The sequence below is a fragment of the Carcharodon carcharias genome, chromosome 3, assembly GCF_017639515.1.
Source record: "Carcharodon carcharias isolate sCarCar2 chromosome 3, sCarCar2.pri, whole genome shotgun sequence".
Lineage (NCBI taxonomy): Eukaryota > Metazoa > Chordata > Chondrichthyes > Lamniformes > Lamnidae > Carcharodon > Carcharodon carcharias.
In genome coordinates, this window is record NC_054469.1 from 200,719,784 (window position 1) to 200,738,930 (window position 19,147).

Sequence of the window (19,147 nt, forward strand, 5' to 3'; positions counted from 1 at the left end):
TGCCAGGCAGCCAACAATGGCTTCAGGATTTCCTGTCACGGCTGCGGAGAACAGTACCTATCCCCTACTGCTAGAACATTCTGTTTTGCTCCCCAAACTTGAATGGCCTCTTTTGCCATGGTGTCAGGGTCCATTTACCCATTGTCCCTGCAGTCTTTGTTCTCATTTATACCAATTGCAAGACACTTGCATTCATTAGTCTATGGCAAAGGCTGAGGCTGCTCCATCAGTGCGACCTAGCACTGAAGTGCGACCTCAATGGAGTGCTGGGAGCTTGGTGAGTTGATGCTCTCTTAAACCTCTTTCTGAAAACCTAATGTTGTTTGCATCTAACATTTAACTGCAAGTACTGTTTAATTCTAAATCTCATCCAGGGGAGATAGAAGCTATCCATTGGGGAGCAGCTGTAGGTAGTTAAGACCATAAAACCATAAGGCATAGGAGCAGAAATTAGGCCATTCGGCCCATCAATTCTGCTCCGCCACTCAATCATGGCTGATAAGTTTCTCAACCCCATTCTCCTGCCTTCTCCCCGTAACCTTTGACCCCTTACCAATCAAGAACCTATCTATCTCAGTCTTAAATACACTCAATGACCTGGCCACCACAGCCTTCTGTGGCAATGAATTCCATAGATTCACCACTCTCTGGCTGCAGAAGTTTCTCCTCATCTCTGTTCTAAAAGGTCTTCCCTTTACTCTGAAGCTGTGCCCTCGGGTCCTAGTCTCTCCTACTAATGGAAACATCTTCCCCACGTCCACTCTATCCAGGCCTTTCAGTATTCTGTAAGTTTCAATCAGATCCCCCCTCATCCTTCTAAACTCCATTGAGTATAGACCCAGAGTCCTCAAACGTTCCTCATATGTTAAGCCTTTCATTCCTGGGATCATTCTCGTGAACCTCCTCTGGACTCTCCAGGGCTAGCACATCCTTCCTGAGATACGGGGCCCAAAATTGCTCACAACATTCTAAATGTGGTCTGACCAGAGCCTTATAAAGCCTCAGCAGCACATCCCTGCTTTTATATTCTAGTCCTCTCGAAATAAATGCCAACATTGCATTTGCCTTCCTAACTACCAACTCAACCTGCAAGTTAACCTTAAGAGAATCTTGGACTAGGATTCCCAAGTCCCTTTGCACTCCAGACTTCTGAATTCTTTCCCCATTTAGAAAATAGTTTATGCCTCTATTCTTCCTACTAAAGCGCATGACCTCACACTCCCCCATGTTGTATTCTATCTGCCACTTCTTTGCCCATTCTCCTAACCTGTCCAAATCCTTTTGCAGCCTCCCCGCCTCCTCAATACTACCTGTCCCTCCATCTATCTTTGTATCATCTGCAAACTTAGCCCGGATGCCCTCAGTTCCTTCATCTAGATCATTAATGTATAAAGTGAAAAGTTGTGGCCCCAAGTTAATTATGAAAGCTAGCTTGACCTGTTTTTTCTGTACCTGGGCTCAGGTGTTTTTCAGTCCATTGCAGAGTTTTACTTGGAGCTGGAGTACTTGGTCACCATCTTTGTCCCTTCCGACACGGCGTACTTGGCCAGTTCCCCATGTAGCAGCAGGCGTACAGCGGTCTGGATCTCCTGGGAGCTGATGGTGCTGCGCTTGTTGTAATGGGCCAGGCGGGAAGCCTCACCTGCGATGCACTCGAAAATATCGTTCGTGAACGAGTTCATGATGCTCATGGTCTTGGAGGAGATGCCAGTGTCAGGGTGAACCTGTTTCATCACTTTGTAGATGTAAATGGAGTAACTTTCTTTCCTGGATCTTTTCCTCTTCTTGCCGCCCTTTGTGGGCAGCTTCTTCTGCACTTGCTTGGCGCCCATCTTGCAAACCTGCTCTTTCTTCTCATCAACCATGATCACAGTCAGCTTCAGGCATACCTTTAGTTTCAGAACATATAAATTCAGACATTTCAATGCGACCTCAACTGAGTGCTGGAAGTCCGGTGAGTTGAGCAAGTTCACTGAGAAAGAGAGGGGATGCTCCTTTGCTTTTTTTTTCCAACTTTTTCACCCTGTATGATTGGTTCTTGGTCTACTACATGGGAAGAAGCCAGCTGTTTGGTAAGTATCTGGTAAGTATCTGGTGAGTGGTTAGGCCTGTCCTTAGTGCTTACTGTTAGGGACAGTGTGTTAAGAGGCATCTTAGGACATGGGAGTTAAGGTAGATCTATAATAAAAATAACTAAAACTTTTAAATTCTAACAGTTAAGAAACGTGGAACTTTTAGTTGTCAGTGGTATTAACATTCAATAAGCAAAGTAAATTGTAGCATACATAGGAATTATTCCAAGTTAATTAAAAAAGAAATTAAACTAAATTAACTAAATAACAAATAATAATGGCAAGACAGGTGTTACATTGCAGCTGTGGAATGTGCGAACCTTTGGACACCAAGACAATGTTCGCAGAAACTGTAAGCAGCTAGAAGAATTCCGGATCAGGATTATTGATCTGGAAGCTGAACTGCAGACGCTATGCAACATAAGGGAGGGGGAGAAATACCTCGACACTTTGCTCCAGAAAACTGTGCCAAGAAAAATTGACATAAGGTCAGAAAACAGCTTTTCGTGGTGAATGTTTTTTTCAGACTGATGGTAGGCAACAATATTCCCCAAAGGTCAGTGCTCAGACCTTTGCTTTTTTGCCATATACAATTGACTTGACCTTAGAGGAAGACAGTAGAATTTCAAAATTTGCCGAGAATACCATTGTTATGGACAGGAGAGAGAGGCAAACTGAACTTCTTTATCTTCTCACCGTCTGTTTGTAAGCAGAGGTGCTTTTGAATTGTTTAAAGTAGGCTGTGATGTGTTTCCCCAAACTCTCAGTTTGTGTTGTGCAATTTTAGAAGTAATACGCAGCAAACTGTCTTTATGATTAACTCAGAAGGTTAGTTTATTTCACATTCAAACCTGGTGGGGGAGGGGTGGGTGGTTATGCGGGAGTGGGAGGGTGGTTTGGAGAGATGTTCACAACCTCGCACACACTCACGCATGTTCAATAAGGGGGATAGAAAGGGGTGGGATTTTATGGTTACTAGGCTTTTGAACAAGTCGATGCATTTTATAGCCTCACTCCCGCCATGATGGAGCCTTAAAATTCCACACGGATTTTACAACTATGGTTAACAACAGTAAAGGAACCACACAAATGAATATTAGTTCACATGATTCCCAGACTCCAGAGGGAGTTTCCTTCGTGGCAGATTTTTGTTCCGATGGGTTCCTGGTTGGAGATAGCAACACAAAAGTCCTTTAAAACGAATGAGGATATAGCACGATGAGGTTTCTGTACCTAGATCGCTTAGCAGGCAATGGCTTGGATGCTTTTAAAATGAAACAGTCTCGAGGAGTTGAGAGATAATGGCCGGCTGCTTGGTCAGCTGGGAGCCTTGCTTTTCTTTTCAGGTTGGAAGTAGTTAGCAGACTGACTTGGGAGGCTAGAAATGTAATATTAAAACTGTCCAAGAGGCTAGAAGCATGGGGGCATGTCATGTGGCCCATTAATGAGTTAATTGTGGTTTCATAAGCAGTTTCTGTGCCTCTGGCCAAAATCCATTGTTTCCCTTAAATGTGAAAAAATGGCTGTTAAAACCTCTTCAGGGATATCAAGTTTCAATGTCTCTGTCTTTGTTATTGCCTCTGCTTGAGAGCCAATTTGTCTGTTAGCCATCTAGTTTTGTGATTATAATATGGCCTTACAATGGGTTGTGAGATTCCATAAAAATGAGAGTGGAACTCTTTTGTTCTTGTAATCCCTGTTGGAAGCTTCCAGAACAGATGGCCACTCTTGTGTCATATGACGTGAGCCGCCATCTTTTGGTTCAACAAAAGTCCATTTTAAAATAGCAATAAAAGAATAAAGTTTTGATGTACACAGTTTTGATTTTGTTTCATGTCTTATAGATATGATGCTAAACTTGCAGGAGTGGCACATAGTAAGGATGATGCGAATTGCCTGCAATATGACATATATAGACTAACAGGATGAGCAGACAAGTGGCAGATGGATTTTAATATGGAGAAGTGTGAGTTGATGCATTTTGGCAGAAGTGACAAGGAGAGGCAATATAGACATTGTTGAACAGTTCTAAAGAATGTACAGGGGTAGCGGTTCCTGGGGATACAAGTGCATCGATCATTAGAGGCAGCAGGACATGTGGGATCTAGGGCTTCATAAATAGAGCATTGAATACATAAGCATAAAGTTATGCTGAACCTTTTATAAAGGTCTGGTTAGGGCCCAGCTAGAGCACTGCATCCAGTTCTGATCACCACACTTTTTGTATGGTATGAGGATCCTTGAGAGGCTGCAGAAGAGATTGGTTTCATGGATGGGGGAGTTTTAGTTCTAAGATTAGATTGGAAAAGCTGGGGTTGTTGTCCTTAGAGCAGAGAAGTTTGAGGGGAGATGTGGTAGAGATGTACAAGGTTATGACAGATTTGGATATGGTACCCTGCCATAGATATAATTCCATTGTTTGTTGTTTCCCATTTCAATGTGAGCTATCTTACATTTTTCACATAAGAATCAAGCTGACATTCCCTCATCTGTCTACTTTATGGCCCCAAATATCTGCGTTAATCAATCAACATGTTAACACATTATTGGAAACTGTTTCCTTCATATTAATAATAAACAGAATAAACAGCAGGGGAGCCAACACAGAACCCTGTGGAACTATTCTGTTCACTGTGCCAAGACTAGGTCTGTTCCATTTATCATCACTTTGAATTGCTGAGCCAATCTGCAATACAGCTCACTAATTTGCCATTAATTCTGTAAGCCTTGATCTTCTTTTAAACCATCATATTCAGGAATTTTATTGAATAATTTTCCAAAAAGAAATCAAAGAAAATTATATCCACCCCACAGCATTTATCCATTAGCTTAGTGGCTGTCTCAAAGAATTCCATCGGATTTGTCAAGCTATAAATGTTGATCATTCCTTATGGCCTCAACACTTTCAAATGAATTTTGATAGCATACAATAACTGTTGCTATTAAGCGTTATCCCTCCCCCACTACAGTTGCCCATTTATCTATAATTTCATTGTGATTTTAATAGTGTGCTATTTTTGAAAAATACAAGCTTTCATTGCTCATGGCAAGTTAGGTATTAAGACAATATTCTGTAAGGATTGTTCTATATAGCTCAACCTAAATTGTCAACCCTGCTGTTGGCATTTCCCCTGACCCCTCTCCAACCCCCCACCCTCCACTTGAACTCTTCAAGTCCAGGCTGTGTGTTTGGCTCTGCAGTGGACCCACCAGATTTCCTAACTCACTTTTCCTGCCTTCCCTTAACTATCCACCCCACCTCACCCAGACTGATGAGCTGCCTACAACCATTGGCTCAGTGCTTGTTGACATCATGCAGATGAGGCCTGACTTTCATCCTAGCTTGGGCCTCGTGCCATAGAGGTCATGCAGATGGTGTGACCTCACCACATGCTATCATTTCAGAATGAAAATTGGCCCCACTGTATGTTTTCTCTACATATTAATCGATGGTCCATGCCAGTGTATGCCGGTGGCCTTGTGTTGTGTTTGGGAAGTGGAAAGAAATGCAGGGGGATTAGGATTACCCAGAAGTGGTGCAGAAGGATGAGTGAAGATGACTACAAATCATCAAGAAATATTCACACTTATACATTTGTTAAAATTTAAAATAATCTTGAATATATTTTATAATCATATATAGAAAATTAGTGAGAGTAGAAGAGAGTTGAAGCACCTTCCTGTCTTGAAGCGCAAAGGTATGAGGCTTGGGAACAAGATTGGCGGTGGGACTGAAATGGCAACTCAGTCTGAAGCCTGCAGACAAACTTGGAACCAAGCATTCCCAGGTTGCAAGAACCTTTCGAATGGGATATGTAAGACAGCAAGGGATGATGTATGTAGGATCATGGAGCTGGTGGGAACAAGAGACAGGCTCGGAAATTTGCAGTGAAGACTTCTTTAAATCTAAGAGAAAGTTATGAATGGATTACTTTTTTAAAGCTTATATTTACACATCCCTGTAGACACTATAGGGTTCATTGGTTCTAGTAAGTGTACAGTGGGTCCATGGACGTGGAAGTGTCATAGCTCGGCCATGGAGGGTGGGTGGAAGAGCTAAGCCTGTAATAGGGGGCAAGTGCGGCCATAGGGGGTGGATGGGGCATAGGGAACATTTTGAGGGTGAGGGAGTGTAAAGAGTGAGGAATGCAAGTCCTTTGTTTTTATTTTAACTAGGACAAAGTCCCACGGCACCAAGATGGGAATGTTAAACAGCCTGCCTCTGCACCTGGCAGCCTCTGTAGTTACCTCCAAACTTCTTCCTGAGTTGGCTGACCCGACCCCAGCCTGCACCCACCCCCTGGCAATGAAGATCCTGCCTTTGCAGGCACTTTCTCCCCGGGCGGGTGGATTGAGCCAGGAAATCTCCTGACCCCAGCTACCCATCCCGAGGATGAAAATCCAGGCCAATTCTTCCATAGCTCTCTGATGTACTGAAGACATCATAAGGTAATTTTCCTCTGGGGCCTTTCCTGGACCTCATATTTTCTGTTGGAGTGCCATATCACTTCTCTGATTTTGTTTATTGCATGCATATTTAGGGTGTGCTGACAGCCTCATGGTCCCTTCACTGCTTGGGGCATCTGCCCTGGTTAGGCAAATGATCCTGTCTGGGGAATGGTCTGGGCCTCATCACTTGGGAGCCATAGTTGCCCACTACAATCACACTGACGCAGAGGATTGTCACTTTTATATTGGAGATAGATGTTGATGGCAGAGGAGCAGAAACAGCGTTGAAAGCCTTTATATGATAAACCTTGGAAGACGGATTATGCTTTCAGTTCTTACGACGGTGCTTTCACCTGTGTGATACCATAAATATATTTTAACAGGAAATGCTGGACAAATAAAGCAATATTTATAGACGGCAATCATGTATTCCATTTCCATTGATGGTTAACCATTTCACAAAATGTTTTGATTCCTCTGCTGAGTTAGGTGTATCAGTAATCAAATGTTGAACAGTCGATGAGCACCTTTTGTGGCCAAATCATGTCCAAAGTTAACCACATCATATTTATTTCAAGTTAGTCTTTAAGTGAAATTAATTATAGCATGAGATAAGTGGCTAATTGTTACCAAACTGCATAATGTTATGATATTTTGTAAAATTGTGTAACTCATTGAAATTATGCAGAGTCCAGAGACAGCAAACCCATATGACCCTGGCGCAAGCGTTAAAAATAGGAATCAGGTCACATTTTGGGTGGAATCATCCCAGATTTGCACTGTGTGGAAAAAGAACTTTTACCCACGGGCCGCAGTGGTGGCTTTCCACGCTGTATCATTCTAATTCTGCCTCATTAACCATGCATTCCCAGGAAACACACCTGCCACGCTGTACCTCACCGCTTCCTCATGATGGGCTCCATATTTAAAGTGCATCAAGGCCGCTGCACAGAAGACTGTAGCCCCCCAATTCAGTGATGCACCCCTGAAATGCCGTTTGGACACTGTGGAGGTCTGCCAAGATGGCTTCTAGCCCGCTCCAGCCGCAGGAGAGGCAGCAACCTCAATAATCTGACTTGGGAGGTGATGGTAGCGGTGGCCAATGCCAATGACCTGCAAAAGAGGACAGCCACCCAGTGCCGAAAGAGGGTGAATGACCTCCATTCTGTCAGGGTACGTCACTCTCAACTCACACACTCACAAACCCATCACACATCCACAGGGATCTCACTCACTGCCAATTCAAGAGATATCACCATTCACTGTTTCACAGACGCCTTCATTATCCTTATCCTGTCCATAGTACCACTCACACCCACACATAGCAGGCATACTTACTATCTGACCTGGCAAGCACCCTGTTTATACTCTCTCCATCTGTCTTTATGCAGGACAAGCTGATACACTACACTACAAGCGGGGGAGGTTGCAGACGGGTGGAGGAATGCCTGAAATGAAGGTCCTCAAGGACTTTGAAAATAGAGCCATCCAGCTGGCCAGTGAACATCTGGACCATTCCTGTGCTGACGGTGAGGTCACAGTGCCCTACCATGTGAGGATCCAGCAGTGCAACATCCATCAGACAACCATACTGTGAGTGATGTGTTCTGTTTCACAGGCCACTGCCATCCACTAATTATCTCTCCTTGCTTTTGCAGGCACAACTGGGAAACAGCCGATGGAGTCCACGACCCAGGTCCTTGACCCAAGCCCCAAAGTCACCTCAAAATAAGAATCTGCTGAAACCCCCTTTGAAGACCCGTCACAGCACTCACCCATACCCTCCACCAGCGCAGAAACACACACCTCGCTGGGACCAAGCTTTAGAGTAGCCTCAGAGTCACAACCTGGTGAGCACATTGCACTGTCTGATCCACAGCAGACAGAGGCGGGGATTTCCCAGGTTTCCAGCACTCGGAGGACTGCTGGAGGCCAGAAATCTGCTGAGTTCGAGTCAGATGAGGAGCCTCTGGACTCGGTCATGTCACGGTTGCTGGAGCTGCAAAGGCAAGCTCGGGAACATCAGGAAGGGATATCCGCTGCACTGCTCAGATTGCAAGGCACGATGGAGTCCACCCCCCTTCAGTCTGAGACGATAATGTGGGCATGCCAATGCACTGAGGTCAACACTGGCAGGATGGTGGCTGCAATGAAGACCTTGGGGAGGATTTTCCCTTGTCAGGTGGGCACGGCGGGCAGGTCCAGGAATGGCCGTGAGACTAACTACCGCCCGTGAACTGGCTCTGACCGCGATTTCATGCTGGCTTGACAATTAACAGCCAACCAGAGTGAAAGGCGTGCTGAGGGCCTCAGTGCTGCCAGGGTGGGGGAGCGGAAGGAGCACTAGCGCTGAAGTGTGCGCATGCGCGGGGGAGTGCACACTGACATCTCCCTGAAGGCACAGAGCTGCCTCAGGGAGCTGAAGGATATAAATATGAAAAATAAACTTTTTACATATTATATAAACATGTCCCAACCTGTGACTCAGTCACATGAAGAGGGACATGTGAAAAAGGATGTTAAAAATGTTTTATTGTTTACTAAGTAACCGTTGGAAACCTCATCTGGCCCGTGGATGAAGCTTCGATAAAATTGCAGAGGCCACCTGACCTATTCGCCTGCCCGCCAACCGAACTGTTGAGTGGGCAATGAAAAATGCAACTTAATTAATTACTTAAGGTCCTTAATAGGCCTCCTAATTGTCAGTGGGTGTGCTGCCGCCTCTTGCGAACGCCCACTGACCGAAAGATCGTGAGAGTGCGCGATGACGTTGGGACACTTGCCCAACATCATCGCGCGCTATATAACTCCCGTTCGGGTTGGGCACGCACCCGCAGACGGAAAATTCTGCCCCTAGTCCAGGAAATCAGTCTTGCCCTACTGCGCAGTCTGAACTCCATTGTTGATGCCAGTATTGGCCTCCAACAGCGTTAACAAGAGAGGGCTGCGGGGCAGCTCGATCTCATTCCAGCTTTCCCTTCTCCTCAAGGAGTCAGCCAGTGGCCCTTTGGGCACCCATTGGGACGAGGCTAAGCAGGTGCACACCCCGGGGCTATCCACCCAGGTGACTCCGGGAGTGCCTCACCCATCCAACTCCCCTCTTCCTGTGACCCCAGCAGCTCCAGCTCCACAGGCCAAGGAGGGTGCCAATGCCACACAGCAGGACCCCGAAAGCAGGCCGGGGCCCTCCAGGTCTTGGCCCGCCAGAGGACGACCGTCAGGGCAATGACAGGAGGCAGGCTGCCTCCACCTCCGCTGTAGATGTTGAGGCAGCACCAACTCATAGGGGCAGGGATAGGAAGGTTAAGAAGATGTATTTGCACAGCCAGGGCATGGGTGTTGATCACTTGTCCATCATGTTCACTTTGTAAATGAGCTCCCAAGAAGGTCTCCTTGCCTATGGCTCCTTGTTCTGATGAACAATGTTCGTGTTGCTCAGATGTGAAACCTTGGTCCCTGCAAAAGATAAAGGCAGGTGTCTCATTCCATGGCCTCTTCCCTGTGCTTTGTGCAACCTTCCTAGCACTCTGGTGGTGTGCCTTCACTGTCACTGGACACATCCAGTCATGCCTGCACCTCATTGTGGTTTATCACTGCAGCCAAAATGTCCTGGGCCGGCGGCACAGAGTTCTGTCATTCTTTCTGTGCACTCCAGCACCTTTGTGGTGTGTCTGGCAACCCCCCATCTTATCAGCATCTGTGTCGGGTGACAGTGTGGTTCTGAAGGATTCAGCTCACGAAGGATGCCATAAAGTCAGGAGAAATAAAAGTTCCCCCATTGCATCACCATGATATGACCCTGTTTTCAGAGCTCAAACAAGGTGCCATCACCCAGACAGGAGTCAGACGTTCACATAAGCAATGTGAGGATCAGTGGAGTGTTCCCACTGCATGTCATCGTCAATTTCCTGGAATGTAGGGATAATGGACATCTGTTGCATCTCCATGACAAGAGCCTTACCACAGAGGGTACATGCGCTGCCATTAGCCAGACAGGAGTCAAACGTTCACAGATGTCATGTGAAGATCTATGGTGTCTCCTCAGTGCATGTCATCATCATCCTTCATGAATTTAGCAGCTTTGAGGGCCTCCCAAGCACGCCTGTCTCGTCAGGCCAGCATGATTGCCTCATTGCCCTCATCTTCACTATCGAGGACCTCCTCACCCTCATTGATGTCCTCCTCATCGGAGTAAATGTACAGCTCCTCTATCTCCTCCTCAGCCAGCTCCTTTCCCCGTTTCAGTGCCAGGTTGTGATGGGCGCAGGTGACGACGATGCGTGACAACTTCTATGGACTGTATTGCAGGGCTCCACCAGCTCGGTTCAGGTACCAGAACCTCGTTTTCAATAGTCCGATGGTTTGCTCCAACAAAGTGCAAGTTGCAACATGAACATCATTGTACCTTCTCTCTGCTGCACTCATCAGCCACGTCCTCTGCAGGTAGAACTTGTCTACAAGGAGCCATCCCTGCAGCCTCTGTGGACCCTGGAAGATGTCAGGGATTTGAGACCTACTGAGAATGTAGGAGTCGTGGACATTCCCTGGGAACCGTGTGCAAACCTGCAGGGAGCATTTGTGATGGTCGCACACCAGCTGAACATTCAGCGAGTGGAAGCCCTTACAGTTGAGTTAATTTTCTGCTTGTTGCCATGGAGATCAAAGCGCCATGTGAGTGCAGTCGATGGCATCCTGCACCTGTGGGAAACCTGAGATCTGGATAAGTCCCAGCACTCTTGCTTCCTGGATTTCCAGAACCTGGTCAAAATGCACAAAGTTGTCTATCTTTGCGAAGATGGCATCTGTAACCTCATGGGTGCATTTGTGCTTGGAGGCTTGTGATATCCCACAGAGGTCACTGGCATAAAAATTGAGCAACAAGGTCACTTTCACAGCCACTGGCACTGAATGCCCTCCATGTTCCCATGGCAGAAATCCTGCAGCAGGTGGCAGATGTGACTGACCAGTTCCCTGGACATCCGCAGTCTTCGGCAACACTGGTTTGCGGTTATCTGCAGGAATGACAAGTCCTGTTTACAGACCCTGGGTCTAGCTAGGCACTGACCAGCGATGACTTCTTCCCTTCTTCCTCAGGGTGCTGCTCCTCCCTCTGCCCAGCCAGGCACCCCCGTTGCTGTCTTCTCCTTCGTTTCCACTCTCTCTAAGCCGCGAGGCACACAGTTAATTGACCAGGCTGGATGCTGCTGATGTATTGCTTCTGGAGGAGGAAAGAGAGTGATGTATGGATTAGCTTGAGTGTACTAATAACCTCTCTTGGTTAAGTCTGAAGGCCCCTTAATGCATCCCAGAGAGCGTTAGCCATCACTTGGACGGCCAGAGTTTAGTGCACTGCATGGCTGCCCGAAACCTCACCCACCTCTGCCTCATTCCACCTGACAGATTGGCGGCAGCTTTGTGTACTGGACTACATGCTTTGCTCTCAGCTCAGGCACAAGCATTCTCCTAACCCACACTACAAGGCTGCACTGTTAGCTTGAACCATGGGCAAAACTGGTCCAAACCTGAACGATGACATTGCAAGAGGCTGTGAGTGTCTCCACCAGTGACTGTCCATGGCCAGCTTCCTCAAGGAGACTGTACAACATGCCCAGTCATCCCAGTTGTTCTGCAGCCCATTAAAATGCTCATTAGTTTGCAGTCTGTGCCCGAGGGGTTAAAAACTGTGGAGCATTTGATGGCGCTTTCAGGCCTGTGCATTGTTTGAGTGGGCAGATAAGCTAAAGACACCACTCCAATCATGTCAATGTGGCTATGCCTGAACTGTCTCAGCTGTGGAGGAATGATCACTTTATACAAGACTTCCCTAATGTGTGGCCACTTGCCTCCCCACACCCTCTGCACGGGCTTGTGCGCTACCAACAGTGCCGCTGTTGCTCCCCCTACTCCGCAACATGCCTCAATCACAGGGTAGCCCTTGCCCCAGCACCGCACTGTCAGCCAGCCGGGAAAATGCGACATGCCTGTGCCATCACCTTAAAGCGCTGTGCCTCAACTCTGAGATCCAACAGGCTATCCTCACGAGCATTGCGCAACGTTACAGTGCACTCACCTCCAAGTTCCCCTTGGAGTACAGCTTGCCAGGTGCATGCCTTATAAATGCTGTCGTGAAACACATCGGCATGGCCGAATGATCCAGTGTGGCGGTGGGGGGTGGGGGGTGGGGGGTGGGGGTGGGGGGAATTATTGCGGTGAGCAGGACTTATAATGGTATGCTGATGTACTAAAACGAAGTTCCTGATGTGTGGCGGTGGGAAACATGGCCCGCCATTGACAGGCGGAACGGACGATTGTAAATTGGTTTCACAACATTGTGAAACCGATATTTGACCTTCCCGCTATAATGTCCACTCACGTTTGCCATGACGCCCATCACCAACAGGCAGGGAAAATCCCGCCCAAATGGACTTACACTTTGTCTTTAACAGTTTAAAGACATTTTGCACAAATAAGGCAACAGGAAAAGACAATCAGAAGGGTAATTTTGAGGAAAGAGAATTATGTGCAGCCTACCACAAAGGCAGCAGGACGGACTGAATCATAAGTAAAAACACTCATTTCTCTACCTGCTTTTTTGGAAGATTATATGTAGTTGTTAAGTGGGAACACTCAAAGAACTCATGAATCTGGTATACAAGGAAAATCCAACTGCACAACATGTATTCCTCAAGGAGCTATCTTGCGAAAGCACACAATAAGGTCTGAAAAGCGTTACAATAGCCAGAAGGTCACAAAATCTACCTGCTCACTAGCTAGGCAAAGATATTTTTGAATTTCATGTGGCACCATTGCCTGTTAGCAGAGGTGCTATTTTTTCCTTGGAGGATATCTTTGTCAATACATTTGTCCAAAGCTCCCCAAATAAATGAAAGCTCTTTGCCCTTGAAGCTATGCAATTTTCTCAGACAAGGAATTTATTGCCTGACTTTTTGGAGAATAATATACAATTGCCTCATTCAATTGCCTGTCAGGAGTGATATGGGATTTCTTTGGGGGATTTCACTGACTTACAACATGCTTCAAAAGAACTTGGAGGTATTGTGGTAAAAAATCTGTTTACTTGCTCACTTTCTTTTTGCAGTTTTTGACACTTGTTAGTTTGTGGAAGCTACTGAACCTTAAATACACATCTTGTGCAGCTTCACCTTACTGTATAGACACATATCAGCTACCCAACATTTCTTCTACAACTGCTTAACAAAGGCAAGCATGCTGATTGCTTGACACTTGATGTCACATTTGTTTGGTATTTCTGGTTCACCCAGATGAGTGCAGAACCACGTGGACATTTTAGTTCTTCTATTGTGGCTGCTGGAGGTATTGGTAGATCTCATCAAATAAAGCCTGCAATATGTTGAAGTAACACTGAAGCAAGATTCATAGAATGAATGAGCACAATCCTTTATGCAGTTGTTCCAGATTACAGCATGGGAATTAATCGCATATAAACAGTAACTGATGTCAATTTACACTGCTCAAATGCTATCACTGTACCTCTTGTACAGTATATTTGCTGTTTGTCACATTCAAATTATTCAATAACTCTACAGCAAAAGTAGAGAATAGTATGTTACATTTTGCCTGAAAAAGTATGCTTTCTTTAAATTAACCAATTTCACGATGTGCATTTCACTGCTGAAGCAAACATTAATTGCCCAGTGCAGTTTCCTGAGAAGGTGGTGTTGAGCCATGGCCTTGAAGAGCTGCAGTGTGCCTGGTGAAGGGACTCCCGCAGCATGGTTGTGTTGGGAGTTCCAGGATTTTGATAGAGCGACAATGTTTCCAAGTCAGGACGGTGTCTGACTTGAAGGTGATGACCCCATGCATCTGCTGCCCTTGTTCTTCCAGCTGGTGGATATCACAGCATTGAAGACGCTGTTTATGAGGTCTGTTTTAATTTGACATTGCATGGAAAGGATTGCCCACCCGTGTCACCTCCTACATGCTTGGATCACTCAGTACATTTGCATAATGTTTTAGTTTTCACAAGGAACACAAACAGTTAACCTCTGTAGAAGATATTTCCTCTTCCTTTTCGAGTTGCACAATTGACTTAATGAAATTTCTCCTTCTAATATATAACTTAAAGGAATATTAAGACTCATGTAGAGGTTGAACCCTGTATGCTTCATTTAATATTGTTACTTAACAGCTGATTTATTGGTAGCATTAGCGAACAGATTTCACAGAGAGAAAATGGGAGGGAGAGGGAAGAGGAGGGTAATGATATAGAATTACTCAACTCAAAATCAAAGGATATGGCACAGCTGACCTTGTATTTTACTTCAACTTAGGGTGAAATTGGTTTTGGACAGTAATGCAAAACAGACGATTGTAAATTGGCATCCTGTTTTACACACCAGTCAATTTTCTTTTCAACTGACTTCTATTGGGGTGTAAAATGGCCTATTAATTCATGTTTGCTGTTTTGCACTACTGTTCAACACCAATTTCATCCCCAGTGCAATTTATTTTTGAAAAACTACTTTGAAACTATTGTTATTATATTCCTAAAATAGTGGGGCTGCATTTGTTTTTAAAAGAAAGACTTATATAGTGCCTAATGACCACTGGAGGTTTGGCTAGTCTACACCTCATTTCTCAGGTGAAAATATGAGCATTCATCCCACACCCAGGCCTCTGTCAACCTCAATCTTCAGACATCTGCAAGTCTTGAGAGTGGCTTGTTTGACCTATCTTGCCACCTTCCTCTTCCTTGCTGCACAAAGAAACTGGGCCTACTATCAATATGCCCACATAAAAATGAGATTAAAGTCTAGAACTTGCACTGTGAAGAATTTTGGGGAGGTACCCAGCATTTTATATACTGCTATTCAGTGAAACATCCGATACAAAGATGTGGAATGTACTGGAAAGTTCTTCACTCCCACAATCAATGCATAATGCTTCCTGTGAACTCTCTTAAATCTCTTACAACAGTGCTCCCCATTAGTGCAACTGCAACCGGATTCTAACTCCCATTGTATTCCTCATCTAAGGCGCAACTTTGCTAACTTAGCTGGATTCTTGCACCAACTTCACCCAAAATTGACAATGCCAGCTTCTACAGTTATTAAACACTGGAAAATAAATTTTGCAACTTGGCGCCTCCCATACCATTTATAGTTGCTGCAAAATTTTCCTTGCCTGGCTTCCTATTGGCATCACTCACTCTTGCACTGAATATACTACAGCTATTCAAATGATGACATTATGATACAGCCCTCAATTTTCCAGGGCTCATTTCAAACCTAGTTAGGATGGACACTAAAGGACAGCAAGATTATGCCATCGTATTGCAAGGTTGCTGGGTGGCTATCAAAGCACCCGGACCTACTTGATTTCTTGCAAGAGGAGCGTGATTAAAGATATGCCAGGGAGATTAACGGGCATCAGAGGCAGACTGCCCACATCTGATGATATTACCAGCAATCCTATCTACAGGCCTAGGCACAACTGCCGAAGGAACTGTCTGTGCAGGCTGTGGTTCAACAGAGAAGCAACTACACAGCTGAGTCATCCTCAGCAATGAGAACCTTTTCCAGCCACTGCCAAGCCAAGGCTCTCTGCTGCCCAAACTTCTTTTTTGCTTACAGACACTTCCAATCTAGCATAGAATTATCTTCAGTTTTGCCCTATTTGCTTACATCAGATAATCCAAACAACTGCTAAATTGTGCAAAATCAGTATGTCCCCACGCAACACAACCATGAAAGGGTTACCCAATTTCACCACAGCTGCATTTCACAGAGATCAGGGATAATAATGGTTTCCATGTAGCCTTCTAAATAGTGGGTTTTTTCTTCACCGCCACTTGCTCCTCATTACTTGTGAACTTCGTCTACCTGAATGCTACCTCCCAAAGTTCACTATCTACATCCCTTATGGGTTCCAGAGCTGTAGTGGTGCTTATTGGTATGGTGAAAGTAATGAGAGGTACTAGCTTCAAAGTTACTGGCAGTGAAGGTGGTCTGCTTTTCCAAAGCCAGCAATGACAGAAGAGGAACATATGTTTGGATATTGGTAAGACACTTTCAACCGGAGCTTGCGTCTCAAGCTGCATTAGGTGATGTTTTGGTCACCCTGTATATGTGTTTGTTAGTAAGCAACAGAACATGAGCAGGATGCTACTCGCTCTGACCTTAGGTGAAGCGTTCACATTTGCAGCCAGATCACATTTGTGTTGCAAAGAGCAATTACCGATCTGCTGCTGCATCTAGTGTAATTGAGTGATCAAAATGCTTCATGTGTCTCTTGTACAGGAATGATATGAAGCAATATTACTTAGAAGCTCCACCTGTCGATTTAGATCATTCAAGGGGCAGAATTTAGCTCTTGGCTGGCGGCCGGGCCCCACCAGCTTGGCGGTGGGCAGGCAGCTGAACCCCGCTGCCGAAACGAGGCCCGCCGCCATTTTAAATGGGTGGGCCAATTAAGGCCCGCCCAGCGGCCTGCCCGACAGTAAGCGCTATGCGCTTCCTGTTCCAGAGGGAAGGGAATTCCCAACTGTCAGAGTGTGCTCCATCGCGCAAGTGCACTGCTCCCTGAGGCAAAGTCCTGTCGCAGGGAGATTAGTGACAGGTAAGTAAACTCTAAAATAGATAAATATTAAAATTATTAACATGTCCCCCTCATGGGACAATGTCACACGAGATGGGACATGTTAATAATAAACACATAAAATTTATTACATTTTTAAAAAACAAGCATGAAATTTCATCCTGCCAGTGGATGAAGTTTCATTAATAATCTGGAGCCCACTGGAGCTCCTGTCCTGCCCGCCAGCCTTAAGCTTGGCCGGGCAGGTCTTTAATTACTTTAATTATCCTGTCAATGGCCTTAATGGGCCATTGACAGGTCGGCTGGTGAACTGCTGATTTCACTGTCCGCCCGCCTTTGTGAATATTTAAAGGGACCGAGATGACGTCGGGGGTTCCTCCCGAAATCATCCTGCGTCATTTTCCCATTGGCGAGCAGGCCCCACCCCCAAATCGCCAAGGGGAAATTCCTGGCCAAAGTCATGCACCCATGGTGGCACAGGACAGAATAATACCATGGCCAGGATATCCCGGTTGGCGAGCGGGGCCCACTCACCGACACGTAAAATGATGCGGGATGACGTCAGGCGAAACTCCCGATGTCACCCCGCCTCATTTCAATTTTCAGGTTGGCAGAGGCTCAGCCGAATCAGCTGTGCACCCGCTGAGCTGTCAATGGCCAATTGAGGCCATTGCAAAGCACTTAAGGTTATTAATGGACCTGCCTGTCCAATCTTAAGGTTGTCGGGCTGGCCGGGAGCCCTGGCAGGCTTAAGAAAAAGCATGGAAAAAGCATCCACGGGTGGGATGAGGTTTCATGTAGGTTTTTAAATTTTTAATAAAAGTATAACTAAAAGTGATGGATATGTCCCAACTCATGTGACAGTGCCACACGAGGGGATATGTCAGGGAATTTTTTTTTCTATTTGTAACATTTCTTAATGTGGAGCCGATCTCTTTGAGGCAATACTTAGTCTTTGCGTGAAAGCGCACACGTGTCTTGGGGAATCCCCCCTCCCCCTACCCGCACAGGGAGCACATAGCGCTCCGTGGCAGATGTCATGCTGGGTGGGCCTTAATTGGCAGGTAAAATGGCGGTGCGCCCCCGATCGGGGGCGCCGATTGGAGGTGTGCCTCCACGTGCCCGTTCCTGAACATCCCCCCCGACGGGGGGAGAATTCTGCCCCATCAAAACCTGCAATAGTGACCATGTGGGTCACCCAGGTATGTGCAAAGGTTAGGCCTGTACCCTGTCTGGAATTTGCTTTATGTTGACATCATGTCCAAGGATAGATATCACCAGCCTATGCGAAATGCATAGTTCAGCGCAGGTAATTCTTGGCTATACTCCGATTAGCTCGCTATCTGTCCTTGTGGAGAAGTATTGGATACATCCCTTCGACTGCTCCACTGTGCCATACAATTGAAAATGATGCATTCTAACCCGAACAAGTTAGTGCCACCTAATAAGCAGCCCAAGTCCTTCATGACTGGAATTGAGAAATGTAATAACTACCATTGCTGATTAAAACATGTCTGTAGTACTGGGGTTCTGGAGAAGAAGCTGAAACTTTCTGCTTCCCTCCATGCAGATCTCATTAGCACTAAATTGTTGCTTTATATTTTCCCCCAAACTCACCTGTAGCACAAATGGCAGTAGGTCCACTGCATGCTTCAAAATTCCAACTCATATGAGCTTATGAACTAGTAGCAGAAGTGGGGCACTTGGCCCCTCCAAGCATGGCAGCTGTGGCTTAGAAATCGCAATTGTGTTGGAATCCGTGACTTCAAAGCTTGTACTTTTGGAGATTGACCCTAGCTGAAATGGAAACTTCAGCTACATGAAAGGGAAACTGAACTTTTAAGTAAAGGAAAAACCAAAACTAAAACTGAAGTGGAAACGGAAATTTCATGTTTCTGGGGAAACCAACACTGGCTGAAACTTAAATCCCAATGTCGCAGGACAGGCAGTCTGAGGAATCCAGGAGTTCGGAATAAGAAAATAGGTTACTGCAGCTGTTTCGGTTACTTAAAGATAACATTGATGGATCCACATTAGAGGAGTGTTGG

The 19,147-nt window shown here is 45.7% G+C and overlaps 1 protein-coding gene across 1 annotated transcript; it reads right to left on the reverse strand.

Annotated features, from left to right (window-relative positions):
* Nucleotides 1–1,487: 1,487 nt before the first annotated feature.
* LOC121276071 (late histone H2B.L4-like) lies at nucleotides 1,488–16,953 on the reverse strand. The gene is made up of 2 exons (XM_041184009.1): nucleotides 16,837–16,953; nucleotides 1,488–1,889 (listed from the first exon to the last, which is right to left on the reverse strand). Exons 1-2 carry the CDS (start codon nucleotides 16,951–16,953, stop codon nucleotides 1,488–1,490), a joined length of 519 nt encoding a protein of 172 aa, XP_041039943.1.
* Between the last annotated feature and the right edge of the window lie 2,194 nt (nucleotides 16,954–19,147).

What these genes read in the sequence shown, in the direction of transcription:
- LOC121276071 (XM_041184009.1), bottom strand. Translation starts at nt 16,953, where the DNA reads ATGGCGGCGGGCCTCGTTTCGGCAGCGGGGTTCAGCTGCCTGCCCACC. An exon ending in TGAATGATCTAAATCGACAG is followed by an intron (nt 1,890 to 16,836) that starts GTGGAGCTTCTA and finishes CTGAAACTAAAG; the next exon opens with GTATGCCTGAAGCTGACTGT.